The following is an 18,608-nucleotide window of genomic DNA, read 5'->3' as shown; positions in this document are numbered from 1 at the left end:
GAGTCAGCAGCTGTAGGAAATGGTGCTTATCTCCAGCTGCAGAATTGGGGCCTGAATTGTGCCTTGTGGCAAAGGGTCACAAGGGACATCTAGTAGTTGTCATCAGCATGTTAATGATTCCTGGGGTCTTTCTGACTGCAAGATAGGCAGCGAGTACTTTAGGGTCACTGACCAAATACTGGGTTACATAACTGTGTTAATGGAAGGGCACAGCTTGCTAGCAACCTTAAACATTCTATGTAGTTGGGTGTAATTCAGAGATTTGCATTTCTTTTTTCAGTTCAACTCTCATATGAACCTAATTAACTTTTGAGTGAAGGTACTTTCTGAGAGATAATAGACTTCCTGATACATTTTGTTTATATTTCTATATCCAAACAGTTGTTATAATTTTGAAAATACTCCAAAACATTGTATTTCATTATAGAGAAGCATTCATCTGACTACATTCTGTGCATGGTCCAAATGTACAAACAACTCTAATCATATATATGGATCTCCTTACTTTACAACTGCAAGAACAGAATTCCTTCTTCAAGGCAAATAATATATTCTGAAAGTTAAGAAACGCTCTCTGTGGGATTATAGCCCAAGTTCAGTGCAGTTGTCACAACTTCTGCCACAAACAAAATCTGTTTAAAATAAAAGGGGGGGAAGAATTATTCAGTCTTGCATAAGCAGCAGTTTTGAAACCACTGAACATGGAGCACTGATTAAGACAGTGATGCTTGTCACTGAAGGCAGTCAAAAAAGTGCACTTGTACATCAGTGTGCTAATTGTCTTTCCTACGAAGTCAGGCCTGTGATCCAAGGTATCAGAGAGGAGTGTTGCATTTCTACTTAGGGGATATTCTTAATGGTGTCAAGTCCATCTGCATTAAATTTCCTCTTCCACAGAACTAAACTACAGAGGCAGATGTGCAGAATATTGACACTTTAATTTCCTTCAGTGGCTGAGCCATCGTCTGTTTCTTTTTCAGAACAGTGATTTCAGAAGCAATTTGCTTTACAGAAGTATGATACATAGAAAGAATAGTTTAAAAAGAGTGAAATTGTAAAGGCACGTGTCTCAGAGTATTCCAGAAGTTAGTGTCCTAATTTGTCTCACTTCTGCATTCTTTCTTAATCTCATTAGAGTTGCCAGAGGTTGAGGCACATTAAATGCAGTCTTGGAGCACATCTCCCGGTTTACTTTCATCTGAAATGAATTCAGTTTGTGCATTTCAAAACTCCAGTGTGTAAACAAAACCACAATAAGTGGGGACAACCAAGAGATTTCACCTCCAAGGATGATAGGAATTAAATGTTCCTGTAGATACATGCATTGTTTCTCCCTCTGCTGTCTTCACACAATGCATATAACAGTAAGAGCTGAGCTAATGAGCAGCTATTCAGTAATTTAGTGTAACCTTTTGTTCTGTGCATGGCCCCTGGAACTGTTTATTGCCTACTATTCAAAACCTGCTCTGAATCCAAAATTATCAATGTCTTCACCATTTTTTCTCAGAGAGCTCATCATAACAGTACACAGGTGCTGGGCAGGCAAGTAAGTTTGCTTGTACTGCATCTTAGTGATGTGCAAGTGTACAGCAGTCCCCCTTAGCAGGCAGGGGGCAACAGGCTAGAGAAGTTAATGTAAAAGCTATTGACTCATTTGGGATTCCAAGACTGAAATTCATCAGACTCATGATCTTTTTTAAGGGAGTTGAACCTTGCTCTTGCTCAAACCCCAGCTGTTTTGACCTCTGTTACAGCTGTTGAGTGCTCAGCCTTTCTGCAAATTACACTCCAAATTATCAAGCCAAACTCTGGTAAAACAAAAGAAAATGATTAATGAAAAAATGTAAAATAAATTTTTGAAAAACCCTGTGTTTGAGGCAAGTTGCTTAGCATCGTGCTGGGAATCTGAGTCTGGTGCAGGAAAGGTTGCTAGTTCCCAGAGGCAACTTCTAGGTGCATTTGCCATGCTTGCCTGCTTGTGAAGTCTCTTGGGTTTTTTCCTGCTTGTTTTCAGCTTTTGTAACAGATGGAAGAGGAGTTATATAAGGAACAGGTATCTTCAGTGGTTTATCAGGAGCTGTGCTTGCCTTGGAGGTTAGAGTCTTCTGGAAGCAAGGTAGCCCTAGAAGTAAATGAACTTGGGGCTTCCTGTGATTTGCATCTTGTAGTTGGTGGGAAGCTTTGCTTGGTCTGGTGGAAGCTTTTCCACTGGTACTTCTGAGGTTCTCCTCCATGTGAATTCTCCTGTCTGTAGTAACACATGAATGGATGTTGCACTTCTGTTTGCATGAGGTCTTCTGTCCTTTAGCCAGCTGCCTACATTGCGAAACATAGCCCTGGGTCTGTTCCTCTGGTGAGTGTCATTGAAATTTTCTTAAAATTTTTGAAGATTTTACTGTAGGACTGGAATAGGCAGCATCATCAAAAAGGCCTTGGTACTACTGAGGTCCTGTGCAAAGGAGTAGATGTTCATGTAGCTAAAGGACTGAACCATGACACGTCAGCACCAAGGGTGCAAGCAAAGCTCACACAGACAGTGTCAGTTGATATTGCTCAACTCTGGAGTCCCTGATGCTATAACCATAAAATTACTGCTTTTAGTGTAGCTCTCTCTCACCCCTGTAATTGCCCAGGCTTAAAAAGGCAAACTGTGGTGGAAAAAAAGTATTGTGTAGCACATCCTCAGTAGGCATAAGGCTGCAGAGTGCAGTGGTTAAGGCTGGGTGCAAGGTCTCAGCTCTGCTGTCTGTAGCACCTCCAGTGGACACCTCTCATGGTAGCAGTTGAAAGCCTGAACTGCAGGAGTAGATTAGACTCTTTTGTGGGCAAGTTGGACAGGTCTGTTGATAGTGGAAAGATCTGAAGGATTAGTAAGGGCATATGTGCATGGTTCTCAAATCTGTCTCACTCCATTCTTTATCCTAGTTGCATAAGTTAGATCCAGTGTCAATGTGTTAGCTTTATCCATCATTTGTCACTGGTTACACCTGGGAGACCAGTATTGTATGCTCTTTGGAATTAATATCAATCTGTTTTTAAAAAAGTGTGAGATAATTTGTTTTGCTCTAAGTCCCTCTCTGAAATACGAAGAAAACAATTTGTTGAAGAAACATGATCTAACTTTTAAGTTAACCCTGCCCTGAGCCAGGGTTTGGTACCCTCCTGGTATCCCTCCTAACCTGCATCACTCCATGCTGAGTTGTGAAACATGCACATGGAAGTGCTGGTGATAGAGGCAGAGGAGATGCTGATGAGGAGCAGTGCCCGTGTGCCCAGCTCGGGCTCTGCCCAGGGCACGTAGTGCTGCCAGCCCCCAGGGAGTGCTGTGCTGGGCTGGCTCTGGGTGAAGTGCAATCATTCATAGCCCAGCTCCAGGCACTGTGTTCTTGGACCAGTATGTTTCTCTCAGTGATACATACGAGTCCAATAGTGTTGGGGAAGTTTCTGTGGAGTGGCTTCTGTTTGATTATTCAGCAAATGACAGTGTATTTATACCATGTGCAGCCTCTCAAGTGATTTCTGCTATTTATTGTTCAGGTTATCTTAAGCATTTAGAGAATAGTAATAATTTCAGTTCTATAAATGGAATTCCTAGTTGATGAGGACAGCCTGGTTGCTACATATAGAAAGTTTCTACGTAGAGTTTCTGTTTGTAGAAACATTGAATTTTCTGGAATATATTAAGTTGCTACTGTGTTGAGAAGAACTAAAAAGGAAGTATGCCTACTTCTCAGCTTTGCAATTAGAACTATTCTGGATTAATGTGCTAGAGCATAAACAGAGTCTTTAAGATTAATGAGCTAAATATTGGAGCAATCACATACTTTCTGTCTTCATCCTTTTGCAATTGCATACTGAGACCTCCAAGCATTACTCTCTGTCTTCTCTGTAGACTAAAGGAAAATCACAGGAGAAGGGGAAGGAAGGGAGCTGGTTGTGCTCAGCATGCCTGGTACTACTGCAAAAGCTATGTTTTAAAAAAATAACAGGAAAAACTTTTTTTCAGTCTTGTAAGTTATATACATTAATATTTGGGATGCAAGGAAAAAGGAATTAAAACACCTCGCTCTGTAAGGTCTATTGTCCTAAATTCCAGTTTCAAAAAAGATCTCCTTGTCTAGCAAACTGCTCCCAAGGAACAGTTGAGTAAGGCTAGGTTGGCAGTCACTCAAGTCCCTATCTCTACATTTTTATGATTTGAAAAGCTTGTGTATACAGAGTCCCCATTGAATCAAAATTGCATTCAGACATTATCTATGCAGCTGGGAATATTTGCTGATTGATGTTTGTTTGTTTCAATAAGAAGAAAAATAAAAATTAGTTCCAAATATGCACAGAAGTTGTTGTTCATCATGTCAGTTTATGTGCAGTGTGAATTCCTCCTCAGGATACTGACATTACCGCAGGGTTTCCCTGTAGAATTTGTATCTCTGCATTTTTTCAAGCTGGAGCTTATCTTATATACATATCCCCAAGTTCTGCATTTTACTGTCCAAGACAGTGAGTGTTGTCTTGCCTCTAGCGTTCAGGCCTTGCTTTTCCAAAAAATGTTTTTGAGGAACATCTTGAAAATCTCCGTCCCAGGGCTAACATCTCTGATAACACAAGATGGAGGTTCCTCCATTTTAGGACTGGAAGATTGCTTGGGTATGGTTTTCCCAGAAATCCATTTTCACTTAAAGACGTGGGTTCTTTAAGCTCTTAAATCTTGTCTTCCAGGATCAAAGATCAGACTTCGCAGATTTCATTGATGCCAGGATTGCCTTATAATCTTTGACCAAGAAAGTGCAGTCAGGTATACTTCAAGTACAGTACAAATATTTTAGGCAAAGAAGTAGACCCACATGCCGAGCAAATAAAAAAGATCCTTTTATTGATCATTTAGATAGCAGCTGATCCTCAGAGCCTAACAGAAATGGGTACCCTTTTGCTGTAGATGCTAAATAAATGCAAAGAAGTAAGTAGTTCCCAAAAGACTCGGGTATTTTGGGATAGAGAGGCCAAGGGGAGCAGGCTGGAACAGCCAGTGAGCACAGGCCAGCAGTGTCTGGCTTGGAGTTCAGAAAGTTCTCTGTAGCTGATGGTCCCTCCTCTGTCTTTGCTCCAGGTGCCTCACTGGGTCAAGTCTTGCATTTTGCAGTTGAGAATAGGTGTTTGAAGGTGTTTCTCTAATGTTAGGAGCAACCCTTCCACTCTGTCATTTCTTTCTCATCTTCAGACAATTTTGAAATGAACAATTTGAGATACAGAATGATTCGGGGGGGCGTCCTTCTGTAGGTCTGACTTTGAGGACTTCCTTTGACGACCAGCAGAAGCAGTCCTTGGGAGATCTCTAGGATGGAAGGTCACAGGTGCACGTGAGCCACCTGCCATAGGCAGCCTGGAAACCAGGCTCAGTGTGTTACTGTGGCTGACTGCTGCATCCTGCCGGGAGTTTGAGTGTTGGCCACTCCTGGTTTCGCCTTGGTACAAGAGGACATGTATTTGTAGATGCAGGATGCAGAACAAAGTTAATCTCCTGTGGTCTTTGTCCTCTGGGCAGGTGTAACTGCACAAGAGTTGAGCTGCTCTGTGAAACTCTGACCACTTTTTGTGCATTTCTCCTGATTTCTTCAGGTTTTCTTTAGTGGTGTAACTTCTTAACTGCTTTGCAATGGGGGTGTTGTCTTAGCTAGTTTTCCAGTGTACAGCCTTCCAAGGAATGCTGTGACTTAGAAGGACAAAACAAAGAAGCCACTTTATTTTCTGATGTTTTGCCTCCTCCCTGTTTGCCTGATGCTAAAGGATTGAAGTAGTAAAGCTGATGGGGGTAGAGCAGTAAGCCCAGGGACTTCAGAGGGTGAATGGTCTGTATTTTAGTATAGCAGAAAGTAGATTTTGGATGGTGTGTCCTCCTTTGTTACCTAAATATTGAGGCACAGTTCTTTCAGTGAGACTTTCAAGGGTAGGTAGGTTTAGTGAACCACTACCAGTTTCATAAATAACCTATTTCGACAACAAAAAATGCTGATTTGAATTCAAAGTGGGAGTATGATTCCCTGTTCTATTTTCTAGTAAAATGCCTCTAACAAAGAAAGAATAGTGGAGAATCTAGCTCAGGTAGAATAGTACCAAGACCAAAGATTAAAATAACTCAATTGAAGCACTGTTTAATTGAAAATGAATAGCTAGGCATAGCTATTTGGCATAGCAGATCATATTACCAGCAGGTGTTTCTGTTATTAAGTTGAGCACTTGTGCTTAGTAACATATGCAAATTCAAAATTTGCAGCTTCACAGATGACTACTTCTTTTTGTCCACAGCAGTTCTATAACTTCTTTACAATTCAGATTTATTTTTGGTTTTTTAATACTGCTTTAGAGTAATTGGCACTGTATCCAACTTGGATTGAAATCTATTATACCTGAAGAAAATAACTGTAATTGTTACTAATATTTATCCTCCCAAGTACAAGGTTCTTACTCACATACAATGGGTGTTTTTTGCATGGAAGTCATTTTGAGTTTTATTTCGTGTAGTCCAGAGTTGTGCTTAGTAGAACACCATGTGGTCATGCTTCTCTGTTGTGCTGTATAAAAACAGTAGCTGATTTTGGTGAATTTTTAAAAAGAAAGTAAACTGGAATTTTTGACAATAGCACAACAGGGAAGGGTATGAGAGCACAATCTGTTTTACAGTTTGTATAATTTCAAGGTGCCCATATGAATTATTCCCATTCAGATTGTCATATTTTAGTCAAAGCACTGCTGATCATTATTAATCTGCTGTAATATCTGCAGCAAAACAATTCTTCTCAGAAATAAAACACTAATGACAGAGGTTGAAGATTTTATGCCAGTTCCTCTGAAGAACAAATGCTTTTGGAGCACGTTGTAATCAATACTTGATATTCACAAATCTTGCTGAATGACACCGCAGTATTATTCCCCCCCCCCTTGCAGTTCAGAATGTGTTATTGTGTTGACAGACAGATTGGAAAGTAAATCTTGCCAATGTATGTTTTTAAAAGCTATTTGTAGTCTGCTCTCTCTCTTCTCTATTGAATGGAGTTGGCTCTACTTTTTTGCTGGCATTAATGTTCATCAATTAATGAACAAACAATAAATTCAACAAAAAATACTCTCTGGGCTGGACCCAGCAAAGGTAGCACAGCCTTCTGTGGTAATAATTCTGGTTTTGTCAGTATACATGGTTAAGGCATTGCTACTACTTAGGAAATAAAAGCAGAAGGCACTAAAGGATGCATAGACAATACTGACAATCAAGTCGGAATTCTTGATTCTTTCAAGATACTAAATAAAAATGGTGTGATTGATTACTGGAGCTCTCATTATTGGTCACATAACCTAACCTTGTCCAGCACAGCCACAACCTACGGCAAGAGGGGGAAGAAAAGGGAGTATTTTCTGCCAGCTTCAGTAGATCCTGCAGGCCCTCTGTGAAAGCAGCAATCTGTTGAAGTGTGAGATCTCTGACTGCAAACCTGTGGGCTGCTCTTCCTGCTGTGGCAGATGGGAGCTGCCCTACAGACAGTGACCACTGCAGCATTCAGAGGCCTAAAATAATGCTGAGTTACTCCCAAGGGTATAAAAACAGGCACTTCTGAACTGTTGGGTCTTTCTGCCCTGAAGTCCCTCTCATCTCAAGATACCTGAGCATCATCTGCAGGAGCTGCCATGGTTCAGGGGCAAACCTGAGGCTTTCCAGCTCGGCTTAACATGTGGATTTTTTCACTACTTTCAGGGATTCTTCAAAGGTGTGGCTTGCACAAGCAAATACATTTAGATATCTTTACAGACTCAGCCTAAATTGGCTGCAGGTTTTTTAGCCTTTCTTTACTGAATGGGTTTTGGTTTAAGGTGCTTTTTTTAATCCTTTTTTCCTAATTGTAACACACTGTATATTGTAACATTGTACAATTCTGGTTTTAGTAGTAACTTTGGGGGAATAAGTTGCCTGTACCTCCTCTGATTTTTAGTACCTGCACTGATTTTCTCGCTGCTCAGTGTTCAGGAATTGTGCTTGTTATACATTGTAATTTGAGTTGAAGTGCAAAGTTCACAAGTCCTTCAATCTTGACACTGCATCAGCTGTAGCTGTCAGAGTGCAAACCTGCTAGACATACATTATGCTGTTTGCCCCGAGTCTTATCTAAACAGAGTCTTTTCTGAGCTTCAAAGTTTGGTAAGTTTCCACACCGCAATCACTCCCTCCAAGCACTTCCTTCATTCTGCCAATCCTTTTCCCTTTTTCCTCTTCAACATACACCTCTTTGGAGGGAACATGCTGTAAAATCCACAGTGTCTGCCAGCACTGCTCAGTCCCAGTACTGCATCCAGACATGGAAAAAATCTCTGCTCTTGCTCCACATCTGCATCTATTCAGATTGCTTTTCTTAATGTTTCTGCATGGCAAAATGTTATCCTCTTGTTGCTTCTGATGTGTGACAGCTCATCTTGTGCAGGGTTTATAACTGGAAGGATGGACTGCTGAAAACCTCCATCATACTGATGCAAAAGGAATGTCACAGTACAGCTGAATAGCACAATGCTGGTCAGCCTTTCGAAGTCCAAATTTCAGAGATGATGAGGAGCAATCTCTGTTTCCCTGCAGTAGCTCCCATCCCTGTAAGGCAGGTGCAGTAGAGGGATGACTATTGAAGGAGTTCGCCCTGGTTTGGAGCTGTGGCACCGGGACTCAAGGCCCAGGGCAGGGTCAGGTCTAGTAATCCCCGCAGTCCGAACTGTGGGTATTTGCAGGTGTGACACAGCAGCAAATTCTGGCTAGTTCCCTTTTGGGATGGGAAGTTTAACAGGCTCTCCTCATCGTATGGCAGCCAGTTTGTAGTCATGCCACAGCTGTAAAATCCAGTCTAAAACTGCGTGCCTGAATTAGGCATCCGTGTGGCTGTGTAATGCTCACCCTGTGAGCCATGTACACAGTGTATGAAGCTTTGAACAGCTTCACTGTGGCCCAAACATTGCCAGTGTTAGAGTACAGCATTTGGGAGTTTTGCCCCATGGCAGAGTTCACTTACCTGGTGCTGCAAGACACCAAGTTCAAAAACAGAGCAGCTACTGAGTATTTAATGTACTGGGCCAAAAAGAAAGCATGAAAATCACAAATACAACTGTTTTTCTAGCACCCAAGTGAAGAGGGAAAAGATAATTGGTTTTAGTATTTAAATTATGTTTTGGTTTGTTTTTTAAACTGGGTCTGATTGGAATTTCTAAAGACCTATTGTTTTATGTCTGATATGGTCACTGCCAGTTGGCAGATTTTAATCTGTTCCAGTGGGTTGCTGGCTGGACTGGGATTGTGTGTTCTGTCTGCATTTCAGTGGCACTGCCAGGGGACATTGGGCCTTTTGCCCTTGTCTGTGGACACTTGGAAATTAAATGTAACTTAACCTTAGCACAATTTGGGGAGAAGTTACTACAACCTTGCCATACTCCTTTTTTTAGTAAGATTGTGACATCTGTGTTGGCAAAAAACCCCCACCCTACAACAACAAAAAAACCCCTGTTAAATCATTTGTGGTTTAATCATTGTCACATTACAACCACAAAGTACCCTAAGTAGTGGCCAAAAAAATCCTGTTAGGCCTTTTCAGAGTACTTTCTGACCAAAGTGGCTAAATACCACGCAGTAATTCTAAATTATTTTTGTATGCTGTTTCTACTTTATGTTCTCAAATGGCTTCTAATAAAAGTTCAGATAATAATCACTGAGATAAAAATACCAGTGAGTTAACAGCAACTGAGGAACAGTTTATAGTGTGATGTGTTACAGCAACTCGACTTTTTAATTCCACTGTTTAAAAATTTATGGTATGTTCATCAGAGATAGGAATGCTTTTGATTTCTGGTTTCACTAGAAGCATTTCTTTTTGGGGTTGAGGCAAAGAGGGCACAAAAACTCCTCCATTGGTGTGATCAAAGAGGTCACAGATTATTGCAGAGATCCTTATATGATGTTCCAGAGTCCTTAAACCTGGTGTTTTATCTGAAGTCTTGTGGGGTTTGGCAAACAGATAATCAGAGAGGAAATATTTTCAAGGAAATAAAATAATACTAATTTTGTCTTTTTCCTTTCTTTCACAGTACTATCTAAGAGTATCAGATAACATTTAGCTTTATGGGGATACATTTAAAAAAAAACCTTTTGGCAAACTTAATGCATTAAGTTTGCCATTTTTAAGTGGTACCTCACACCTCCACTATACTGTTTGCATGGTGTCTGTAAACTAATAACCTCCCTAGTTTTCTGTTGTTTAATTAATCCATGATCTGTTTTATTTCATTATGAGACATCTCCAGTGTCTGGTTGCTGCTGTGTAGTTCATTCACTCTGTATCTCAAGGAATCTCAAGTGCTTTGCTTGCTGTAAAAGGTGGGTTTTGACCTGACCTCTCTCCTGAGCACGTGCTGCATGGCAGGTAACGAATCACAGCCTAATGAGCCCTGGGAACCGAGCTTTCCTGGGGAGCCAGTCACTGGCCCAGTGACCTGTATTACCCAGTATCTCATTTGGCAGAGAATTAAGAAGGGAGCAGACACCTCATCAGCAGATTTTCCTGAGTACAGACTCATTTTGGTACAAGCTGTCAAAGTCCAAGGACCCTCCAATCTGTCTTTTTAAACCTCAGTCAGTGGACTATAATTGGTTTCTAAATTGGCTTAAAGATAATAACAGAACTAACCTTTCTACACAAAAAGCACATCTGCAACTATCATAAAAGTTCTTACACAAAAAGCATGTCTGCAACTATGATAAACTTCACCAAAGCTTAAAAATAATAGTCCTGAATAATACATGAGTCAAACATCCTGGTGAGTGATTGGTGGTGGAATGTTAGTGCCAGCCCATGTTGCAGAACAGTGAGCCACTGAAGTAACTCACACACCTGATGGTGGAGGCACTTTTGTGTAAGTTGTTGTTGTGGGGTTTAGTTGGATTTTAACTGCTTTTTCTCCCTACAAGAATGCTCATCTGGTGTTTGACTCCTCCTGTCAGCTTGCGGCAGGGCACAGAGCTCTCTGACGGGCCCCCAGTAACCCAAAAGCTGAAGTGCCTGAACATTAAGTAGCCTCCATGAATTAAGGATTCTTGTACAAAATGTTGTTCATTCAGCACGATTTAGCCAGTGTTCTTTTTCTTCACATCTGCAAGTCTGCAGTCTGTTGGGCAGATTGTTCCATGGCTGCCCTTCTTTGTTACTGTTTTCTTTAACATGCTAAAGCTGTGCACACATAGGTGTGTGCATAGAGATCTGAGCAGAATACAGACACCTCTGGGCTTTAACAGAGGGACTCACATATTCTTACTGCAGGTCCTTGTGGCATTTCCAGATTGTTGAGTTGTACATCATGTGAGAATACAAAAAAATTCTGTTCATGGCTTCTTTTCAAAGAAGCTGTCAGCTCTGATACTTAATTTTTCCTCCTTTCTCTGCTTTTTGCAATTATTGGAAGTTCAGTATCTACAAAGGAAAATTAGACTATCAGAATTTAAGGACTTCTGTTCTTTAAGTGTACTTACTAGTTATCTAAATGATACTTGAGTGCAGGCATGCCAGTCAGTCCCAGAGGCAGCTGGGCTTGCATAGACCATTGTATTATAAAGATTTCACTTGCCAGATAAAACTAATACAATTTTAGTTTTAAAATAACTTAAAAGCATCGGATATTTCTGTTTACTCTATAATAAATGTATACAACATATGAATATACTTTTGTATAAAATGGACAAAGACGTCTTCCTTTTTTCAGTGGATTTTCTTTTCTATACTTCTAAATAGTTTCCTTAGTACTGTAAAATAGTTTTTTCTCTTCACAAATGTAATGGTTTTAATATTATAAGGGTAGTAGGAAATGTTTGAAGATTTGGATTTAGATCCTCTTTCTTTGTCAAATCACCTGTTTAAGAAACCGATAGAAATCTGTTTGGACCTTATTATTAAACTTTATTCTTAACATGATGGGAATCCTCTCATATCAAACAAGACAAGGATATCACCATTTTGTAAGTGAAGACCAGAAAAATCACTCCACTTAATTCACTGTCTGTAGTCAGCTCAAAATAGCTTCCTATTTTGTCTTAGCACTCAAATAATAGTCTGTGTATGAGTGTTTCATCCAGGGCTTGTAGGTTAAGTGTCTTGGAGGGGGTGGCCTAATGCCACCACCTCATAGTCAGAATAAAGCGTGAAGCCAGACAGTAGAATAGAAAGTGCAATCTATCTATAAACCCTTTGCTTTTTAATTAAGACTGTTTGGATACCTATTTATTTGTAAACCAAGATTTGTATTATTTAGCAGGGTGCCTCCAGCAGAAGCTTAATTTCCCTCTGCCCAGAGCTGCTGCAGTGCTGTCTGCAGCTCCAGCAGCATATGGGAGACAACTGGAGCTGACATATTTCATATCTCTAGCAAAGCTCATGGCACTGGCTAGGTAGTAAAAGAGTGGTCCAGAGTAATTTTGTTGGGCTCTGTCTGAAGCGCTGCCCTAGCTCCAAAAGAGAGCCCAAAGCTGCAGATTTTCCATCCAGCCTCATTATTTATTTCACAGTAGAGTTTTTTGTTGTCCTCAGTCTCTAACGAAAACAGGTAAGATGAATAAAAACCAAAACAGATGGGGAATGAAGAGTCCTGGGCAGAAGGAGAAGTCGTTGCACTTTAAGTCAATGAGAGAAAAAGAAAAAGGTAGGGACAAGGGAAGAAGGAGTTCTAATGGATTTGCTCAGTGCCTAGAAATACTCAGGATTTACAACCATGGCAGTCTTTTCAGTTAGGGCAATATTGTCATTAATTTGCTCTGTTAAACTTCTGCAGACGAACAGATATGTGGTTCTGGTGTTTTTATTTCTGATCAATTTGATATTTGTATCTCCTTTTGTATCTCTTCCTTAGTTCGATAAAAGTGCCTGTGTCTCTTTAAGTGGAGCCTGTGGGCTTGGGTTGAGACCAGCAGTACCAGCAGAGCTGCAGAGGGAAGCTGAGCTGCAAACAGCAGACACCTCAGCTCCATTTCTCTCACACAACTCATCTTAGCTTGATCCAGTGCATCCAGGACATGGTTGTGCTTCCAGCCATGGGGTTCTCACCTTCATTTATAACAAGGGAGGGTGAGACTTCAAATAGTTGACCAGGGTCAGATGTTGTTACATGTGGCTTTGCAGTTACGGGGCTGGAAATAGGTGACCTGTAGTGATACTCAGCTAAGAAATCATGGGAGAGATCTTGAAAGAACATCTAGTGGCCTCAGAAAGAAGATTGAAGACTTTTAGAGAGGTTGGAGTTAGCTGCAAACTGCAAAAGCTGAACCTCGACTTAGATATAGAAATTCTGTATTCCCACAACTATAAAATAAGCAGGAAAGCAACTGTGATTCAGTAATACTTCTATGATATGTTTAATATTGATGTGATGGATTGTAGTGATTCCAATTTATCATACAATAGAGTGGAGCCTAATGTGAGAGAGCTGTGAAACACAGGTGAACCTAGAGAAGTGAAAATTGCAATACAATCAATATTCAGAAAGAGAAACAATTACAGAGTATGTTGAACAGTTGTCAAAGAAGAGCTGGTTATAGTTGTATTGGTTCTTACTGAATGAAAAACATAAGTTCATTTTTAAAGTAGGGAAACCATAAAAATAGCACATTTTGAGCAGGAAGGCTGCACACATTTTATGGGTGAGCATCACTCACTTGGGCACTGTTGGCCTTTGTGAGGAAGTAGCAACCAAGGGTTTGTGTGTGCCTGTCCTCTGTCTTGTGGCCTTGCTTGGCAGGCACAAGGCTGCAGGTTTGATCCCAGAGTGATCTGAGGGGAAAGGAGGCTGCCTGCTCACTGATCACATGCTCAGCTGCTTCCCAGCCAGTGCTCATGGGAGCATAAAGGTGCCTGGGTTTGTGAGCTGAGAGTGTGCAGGACAGAGCAGCCACTTGCTGCTCAGTTTGATTCTGATCTTTGTATCAGCGTCATAGAACACAGCTGAGTGCTTTATTCAAGCACACCCATAGGATGATTTTATTTCAGTCTTTGAAGCCTCAGTATTTTCAGCAAAAAGTGATAATGTAATTAAATATGACATCTATGTTCACAAGACCCTAGAGCTGCATGTTAAAGCAAACGGAACTTGGTGGGAGTTTGGCCTTAAAAATTGCTCATTTTTTATTTGCTTAATCATGCCAAAATTGAACAAGGAAAATATTCTTCAACTGTACCTTAGCCCTAGTTGTCTTGACTCTGCAACTGCTGCTCTGTTGATGATGACTCAATGCCATGGTGATCTAATTAAGACAGTACTTCGTTACTAACAAAAGAGCTGCTTTCTTCCTCCCTCCTCTCCCCAGCAGTTTGTCAAACAAAATTGTATCCTATACCAAAATAATAGCAATCTAATGTATCCTGGCACTCTGTCTCTAGTCAAACAACAGTATTTTGTAATGCTGTTTTAATACATGTATTAGAGGAGTCGTGTTTTACACAGCCTATTAGCACAAGGGAATCATTAATTTCTGGAGAGTGTCTTTGCCAGGAAGATGCAGGCTTTAAATCTTCAATGTACGTAGAAAAGTACTGTCCGTGTCAGATGTTCTAAATGGGTATGATCATTCTTGAAAATAATAGGATAGTAATAGTCTATGCTCTGCATTTTAAATAACTGCAATCTACAGTTGACATTCTTAGAGGAGACTCACTGATGCATTTACATCTGGGTGAGCATGCTTAGATACATTGTATTAACATCTTTTTCTGGATTTTAAGGTGCTGCTGTTTCTCTTGTTTGTAGTTTTCTGTATTTCACAGGTCTGTTAAAATAGTTTCATCTTGGTTAAAGTGTTTTGTGAAAATGTAGTTGCTCTTTCCACCTTTGTTTTTTACATAAACAAAGGCACATATGTTACATCTGTTTTTTGAAAGTTGTTGTTAAAAAACTTTTAGCAATAGTTAACTCAGCTGCCTGTTTCTGCTCTCTAAGGGGTCGCCTGGCCTGATATGCACCGTCTGGCTGACAGAGTCCATCTGGAGGAGCTGACTAGAATTGGCATTCTGAAAGGCAATGTGGATGACATGGTGAAGGTTCATCTGGGTGCAATATTTATGCCACACGGACTTGGACATCTACTTGGAATCGATGTGCATGATGTTGGAGGCTACCCAGAGGTTAGTGTTAGTCCTTTCTCAACTCCTCTGCAGATTAACCCCCTCAATTCAATCAGCATTGCTCATACTTTACGTGTGGTTACCCAATTGCATCTTCTCAGAGGTAGAGCAGATGTGCATTTAAGTGTCTCCTTTTTTTCAAGATGTGGTATTGTATGCAGTTTACTCTAAGGAAATGTGTTAGTTTATTGAAACATAAATTGTTTATGGGAAGAAGTCAACTGATGGCACTCTTTGGGCATTCTTAATCTGTTCAATTTCTACATAGATTGTTTTGTTCCTCCTGAGTCACTGCTCTAACAGGTACCACCCAAGTACCCTGCACTGTGGCAGAGCATCTCAGTCTGCCTGAGTCCCGTATTGGCAAGATTCACCCGCTCCGTTCCAGATGTGAGGCAGCTGCAGGAGCCCCCTGCTTCACCTGGGCAGTGAATCCCAGTGGCTGTGTCATATGGAAACAAGCTGGCTCATAGCCCTGTCTTGAACTTTGATTCAGTGTCAGCCTGTGCACCAATGTAGATGCACTGTCCTGGAGTGAGAGCAGAAAGAAGAAAATCCATCAAGTCTTCCAGTCTTTGCAAATGTGAAAGCATAACCTCTTGTATCCAGAGTTTCTGCAGAAAACAGAGAAGGATTGTCTTTTTCCTTGAATTAATTTGGTGATTCATGACTGTGATCTGAAAGTAGAAAAGGTAAAATTCTGTAACCAATTAACAGCAGCAGGTTTGCAATGATACCTAAAGGAATAAAATCTCTAAGGTGAATTGTATTTAAGGTTTGAATAAAGAAAGTTTACAGCAGCTTCAGAAGGATTTCAGAAGGATTTTGTGTTAGGCTGTGGTTATTTGAGGCTAACTGTTCAAGGGTTTTCAGTAATACAGTACAAAAATGGATCATTTGTCTTGTCTCACATGTAAGCTATTCTTTTGCAAGAATCTGCAAAAGAAACTAGGAACTTTATAGGTAAGGTTTAAGCATATTTTGGTGCTTGCTTCTGTTGGGTGACCAGACTACATAACAGCTGCTATTGCTGCTTCACTTTTGCAGGCAGGGGAGAAACAGTATATAGTACATTCACAGTATAATTATAGTGGAGACACAGTATTGTGATAATGACTTATTAGCATCAGCTAATAAACGTACATGTAGTAAGAATGAAACAAAAATCAAAAGCAGTCCTATTCTGATTTTAAGGTTTCTGCACTAGCTGGTACAGAAAGGATGGATGCTTGTCCCTTTGTTCCTCCCAGGTGCATTCTCTCTGTGTACAAATAGAGACATTCAGCAAAGCACAAGGACAGTGGTTACTTGGAGAGTTCATAAACCTCAAAATCCAGGACCCTGCTGTTGCATGCCTTTGCTTAGATTGTTTTCACTTGTGTTGTGAATAACCTCTCTGAATTTGGTGGACTTAAAACCAGGAACATGTGTTCAAGACTTAGTAGGGTAAAGAGATAACTGAATTTTAGGAACAAGTGAGAAGAATTCTGAGAGTGCAAAGTACCCTTCTTGGTTTTGCTCAAAAACTGTATTCTTTGAGGTTAGAGCACGTACCTTACTGTCAAGGGAGATTTCTAGAACTGATTTTGTGTGAGTCTGGAGCAATGGATCCTGTTCACCTTCCATCTCTCAGCAGATTTCAGTAGTGTGGCATGGAAGCTGCAGAATCACTTTTTGACAGTAATTTTTGTTTTCATATGACTGAATTTATAATTGTTATTATATGGTATATTATATAATTTAAGGGTCATGTTTTGAAAGCAAACTGATCTGTCCACGGTTTTGAAAGAGCAGCCTGTTACAGATAAAAATGGATATAGGGATTGTATTGTCAAATGAGTTAGGCTCTCCAGTTTTGTACTTACTGTATGTAAAAATGCCAGAGCTCTAAACAGGGTTTTATACCTGCAAATATTAAAATTATTTGTTTGTGTTGGCGTGCAACTGCATTCTTACATGAAGCATGTTTGCATGGCTAATTTACTTTCAAAATCCAATCCTAAATAGCAAATTCCTTGGATATGAAGCATGAATGAAAGCTCACAAACAAACAGCTAATGTTCTGTATTTGCATATAGAAGTGCACATAGATAGGTGTATGGCATCACCTTAGTTGGAAAAATTACCAGTTCTGGGTTTTGCGGAAGAGCAACCCCGTTAAACTCTGTGCAGCATTAATTTCACCTCTGGTAGACCCAATTTCACTTCTCTCTGACCCAAAGCAGGAAGCCCTTTGACTGAGGTGAGGTATCTGGGTGGGGGAGCTCCCAGTGGTGGGAAGGACGCACCAGGAGCCTGTCAGGGGGCTGGACTTCACCAGGCTTCTCTGAGCTTGAAGCCCTCATGGGAGGGCTGGTCCCTGCCCACGGCAGGGGAGCTGTGCAAGGATGCAGGGGATGTGGTTCTGCCCAAGTTAATCTAAACATGAGCAAATGAGCACCTTTCCTGCAAGTGGGAGACGTGTCTGTGTTAAATGGAAGAAGGCTTGTTATCCATGCCTCACTGTTTAATGGAAAAACACATTTTGAAGACATCTAGTACACTCTGGAGTGATTTGTGGTGCATTTTAAATGTTTACCAGCTAGCGAGATCTTCACAAAGATTTTTCTAAAGCCATTTTGATGTTTATTGTACACTGAGCCCATGCCTGTAGTATCATGTTCTTTTTTCTAGCTGGTTAAAAAGCAACTTCTTTGCTTTTGGCCAAGGGAATTTTTGGGAGTATTACAAACGATTTTTTAAAAATAAAAACTTTCCAAGTGGATATTATTCCATTATTTTCCTCAAGTGTAAACAGTTGCATTTGAAATAATACAATAAACGTTAATTTCCTAATTTTTATCCATCAGAAAGTTTTGTGTGTTCCAAAAAAACTATTTCCAGACATTGTTAGCTTAGATTAGTTATTCATTGGTAGCCAAAGATTTCTTTTTTCAAAATTGGCAATAATAAATTTTCATCTTTTCCAGTAAGCTGCTCTCACATGCAGCATTGAACAAGCACTTTCTTCTTTGAAAAATGTTGTAAATGCTTGCAGATTTTCTGCAAAGTATACTCTAGGATATTAGAAAATACAACATCTGCCTTCCTATTTTTTGCTGTGATAAAGAATAATTGGTTTTGGCCAGCAATGAATGTGTCTTGGCAACCTTATTTTAGGACAACATGTTCACAGTAGTGTAAGCACCAGTGTTTCCCATTGAAACATGCCAGTAAAGGTGCTGGTTTTCAGGAGTAGTGAGCAGTCAGGAGCTCCCTGGGGAGCCACGTCTCCTGCTGTGCACTGCGCTTCTCCTCCGGGGAACCGAGCATCGAGCGCCGCTTTGAAAATCCGTCTGCTTCTTCTGAGGGTCTGACTGCAGCTCAAGCAGTTCTGAAAATTCAGCCCCAGTGGTACTAATCACTTCAGAAAATCTGGCCCTCAGTCAGACA

At 40.5% G+C, this 18,608-nt stretch overlaps 1 protein-coding gene across 1 annotated transcript in view; it reads left to right on the top strand.

Moving 5' to 3' along the window:
* The window catches only part of PEPD (peptidase D), a 106,987-nt gene that overhangs the window by 72,105 nt on the left and 16,274 nt on the right, over positions 1 to 18,608 (top strand). The window contains exon 7 of the mRNA XM_008635351.2: positions 14,992 to 15,176. Coding sequence (XP_008633573.2) covers positions 14,992 to 15,176 — 185 coding nt within the window. The remainder of the gene's footprint in view (positions 1 to 14,991; positions 15,177 to 18,608) is intronic.

The sequence above is a fragment of the Corvus brachyrhynchos genome, unplaced genomic scaffold, assembly GCF_000691975.1.
Source record: "Corvus brachyrhynchos isolate BGI_N302 unplaced genomic scaffold, ASM69197v1 scaffold646, whole genome shotgun sequence".
In the NCBI taxonomy this organism is placed as follows: domain Eukaryota; kingdom Metazoa; phylum Chordata; class Aves; order Passeriformes; family Corvidae; genus Corvus; species Corvus brachyrhynchos.
The sequence above is the reverse complement of the archived record's forward strand: the minus strand, read 5'-3'. Positions and strand labels throughout refer to the sequence as shown.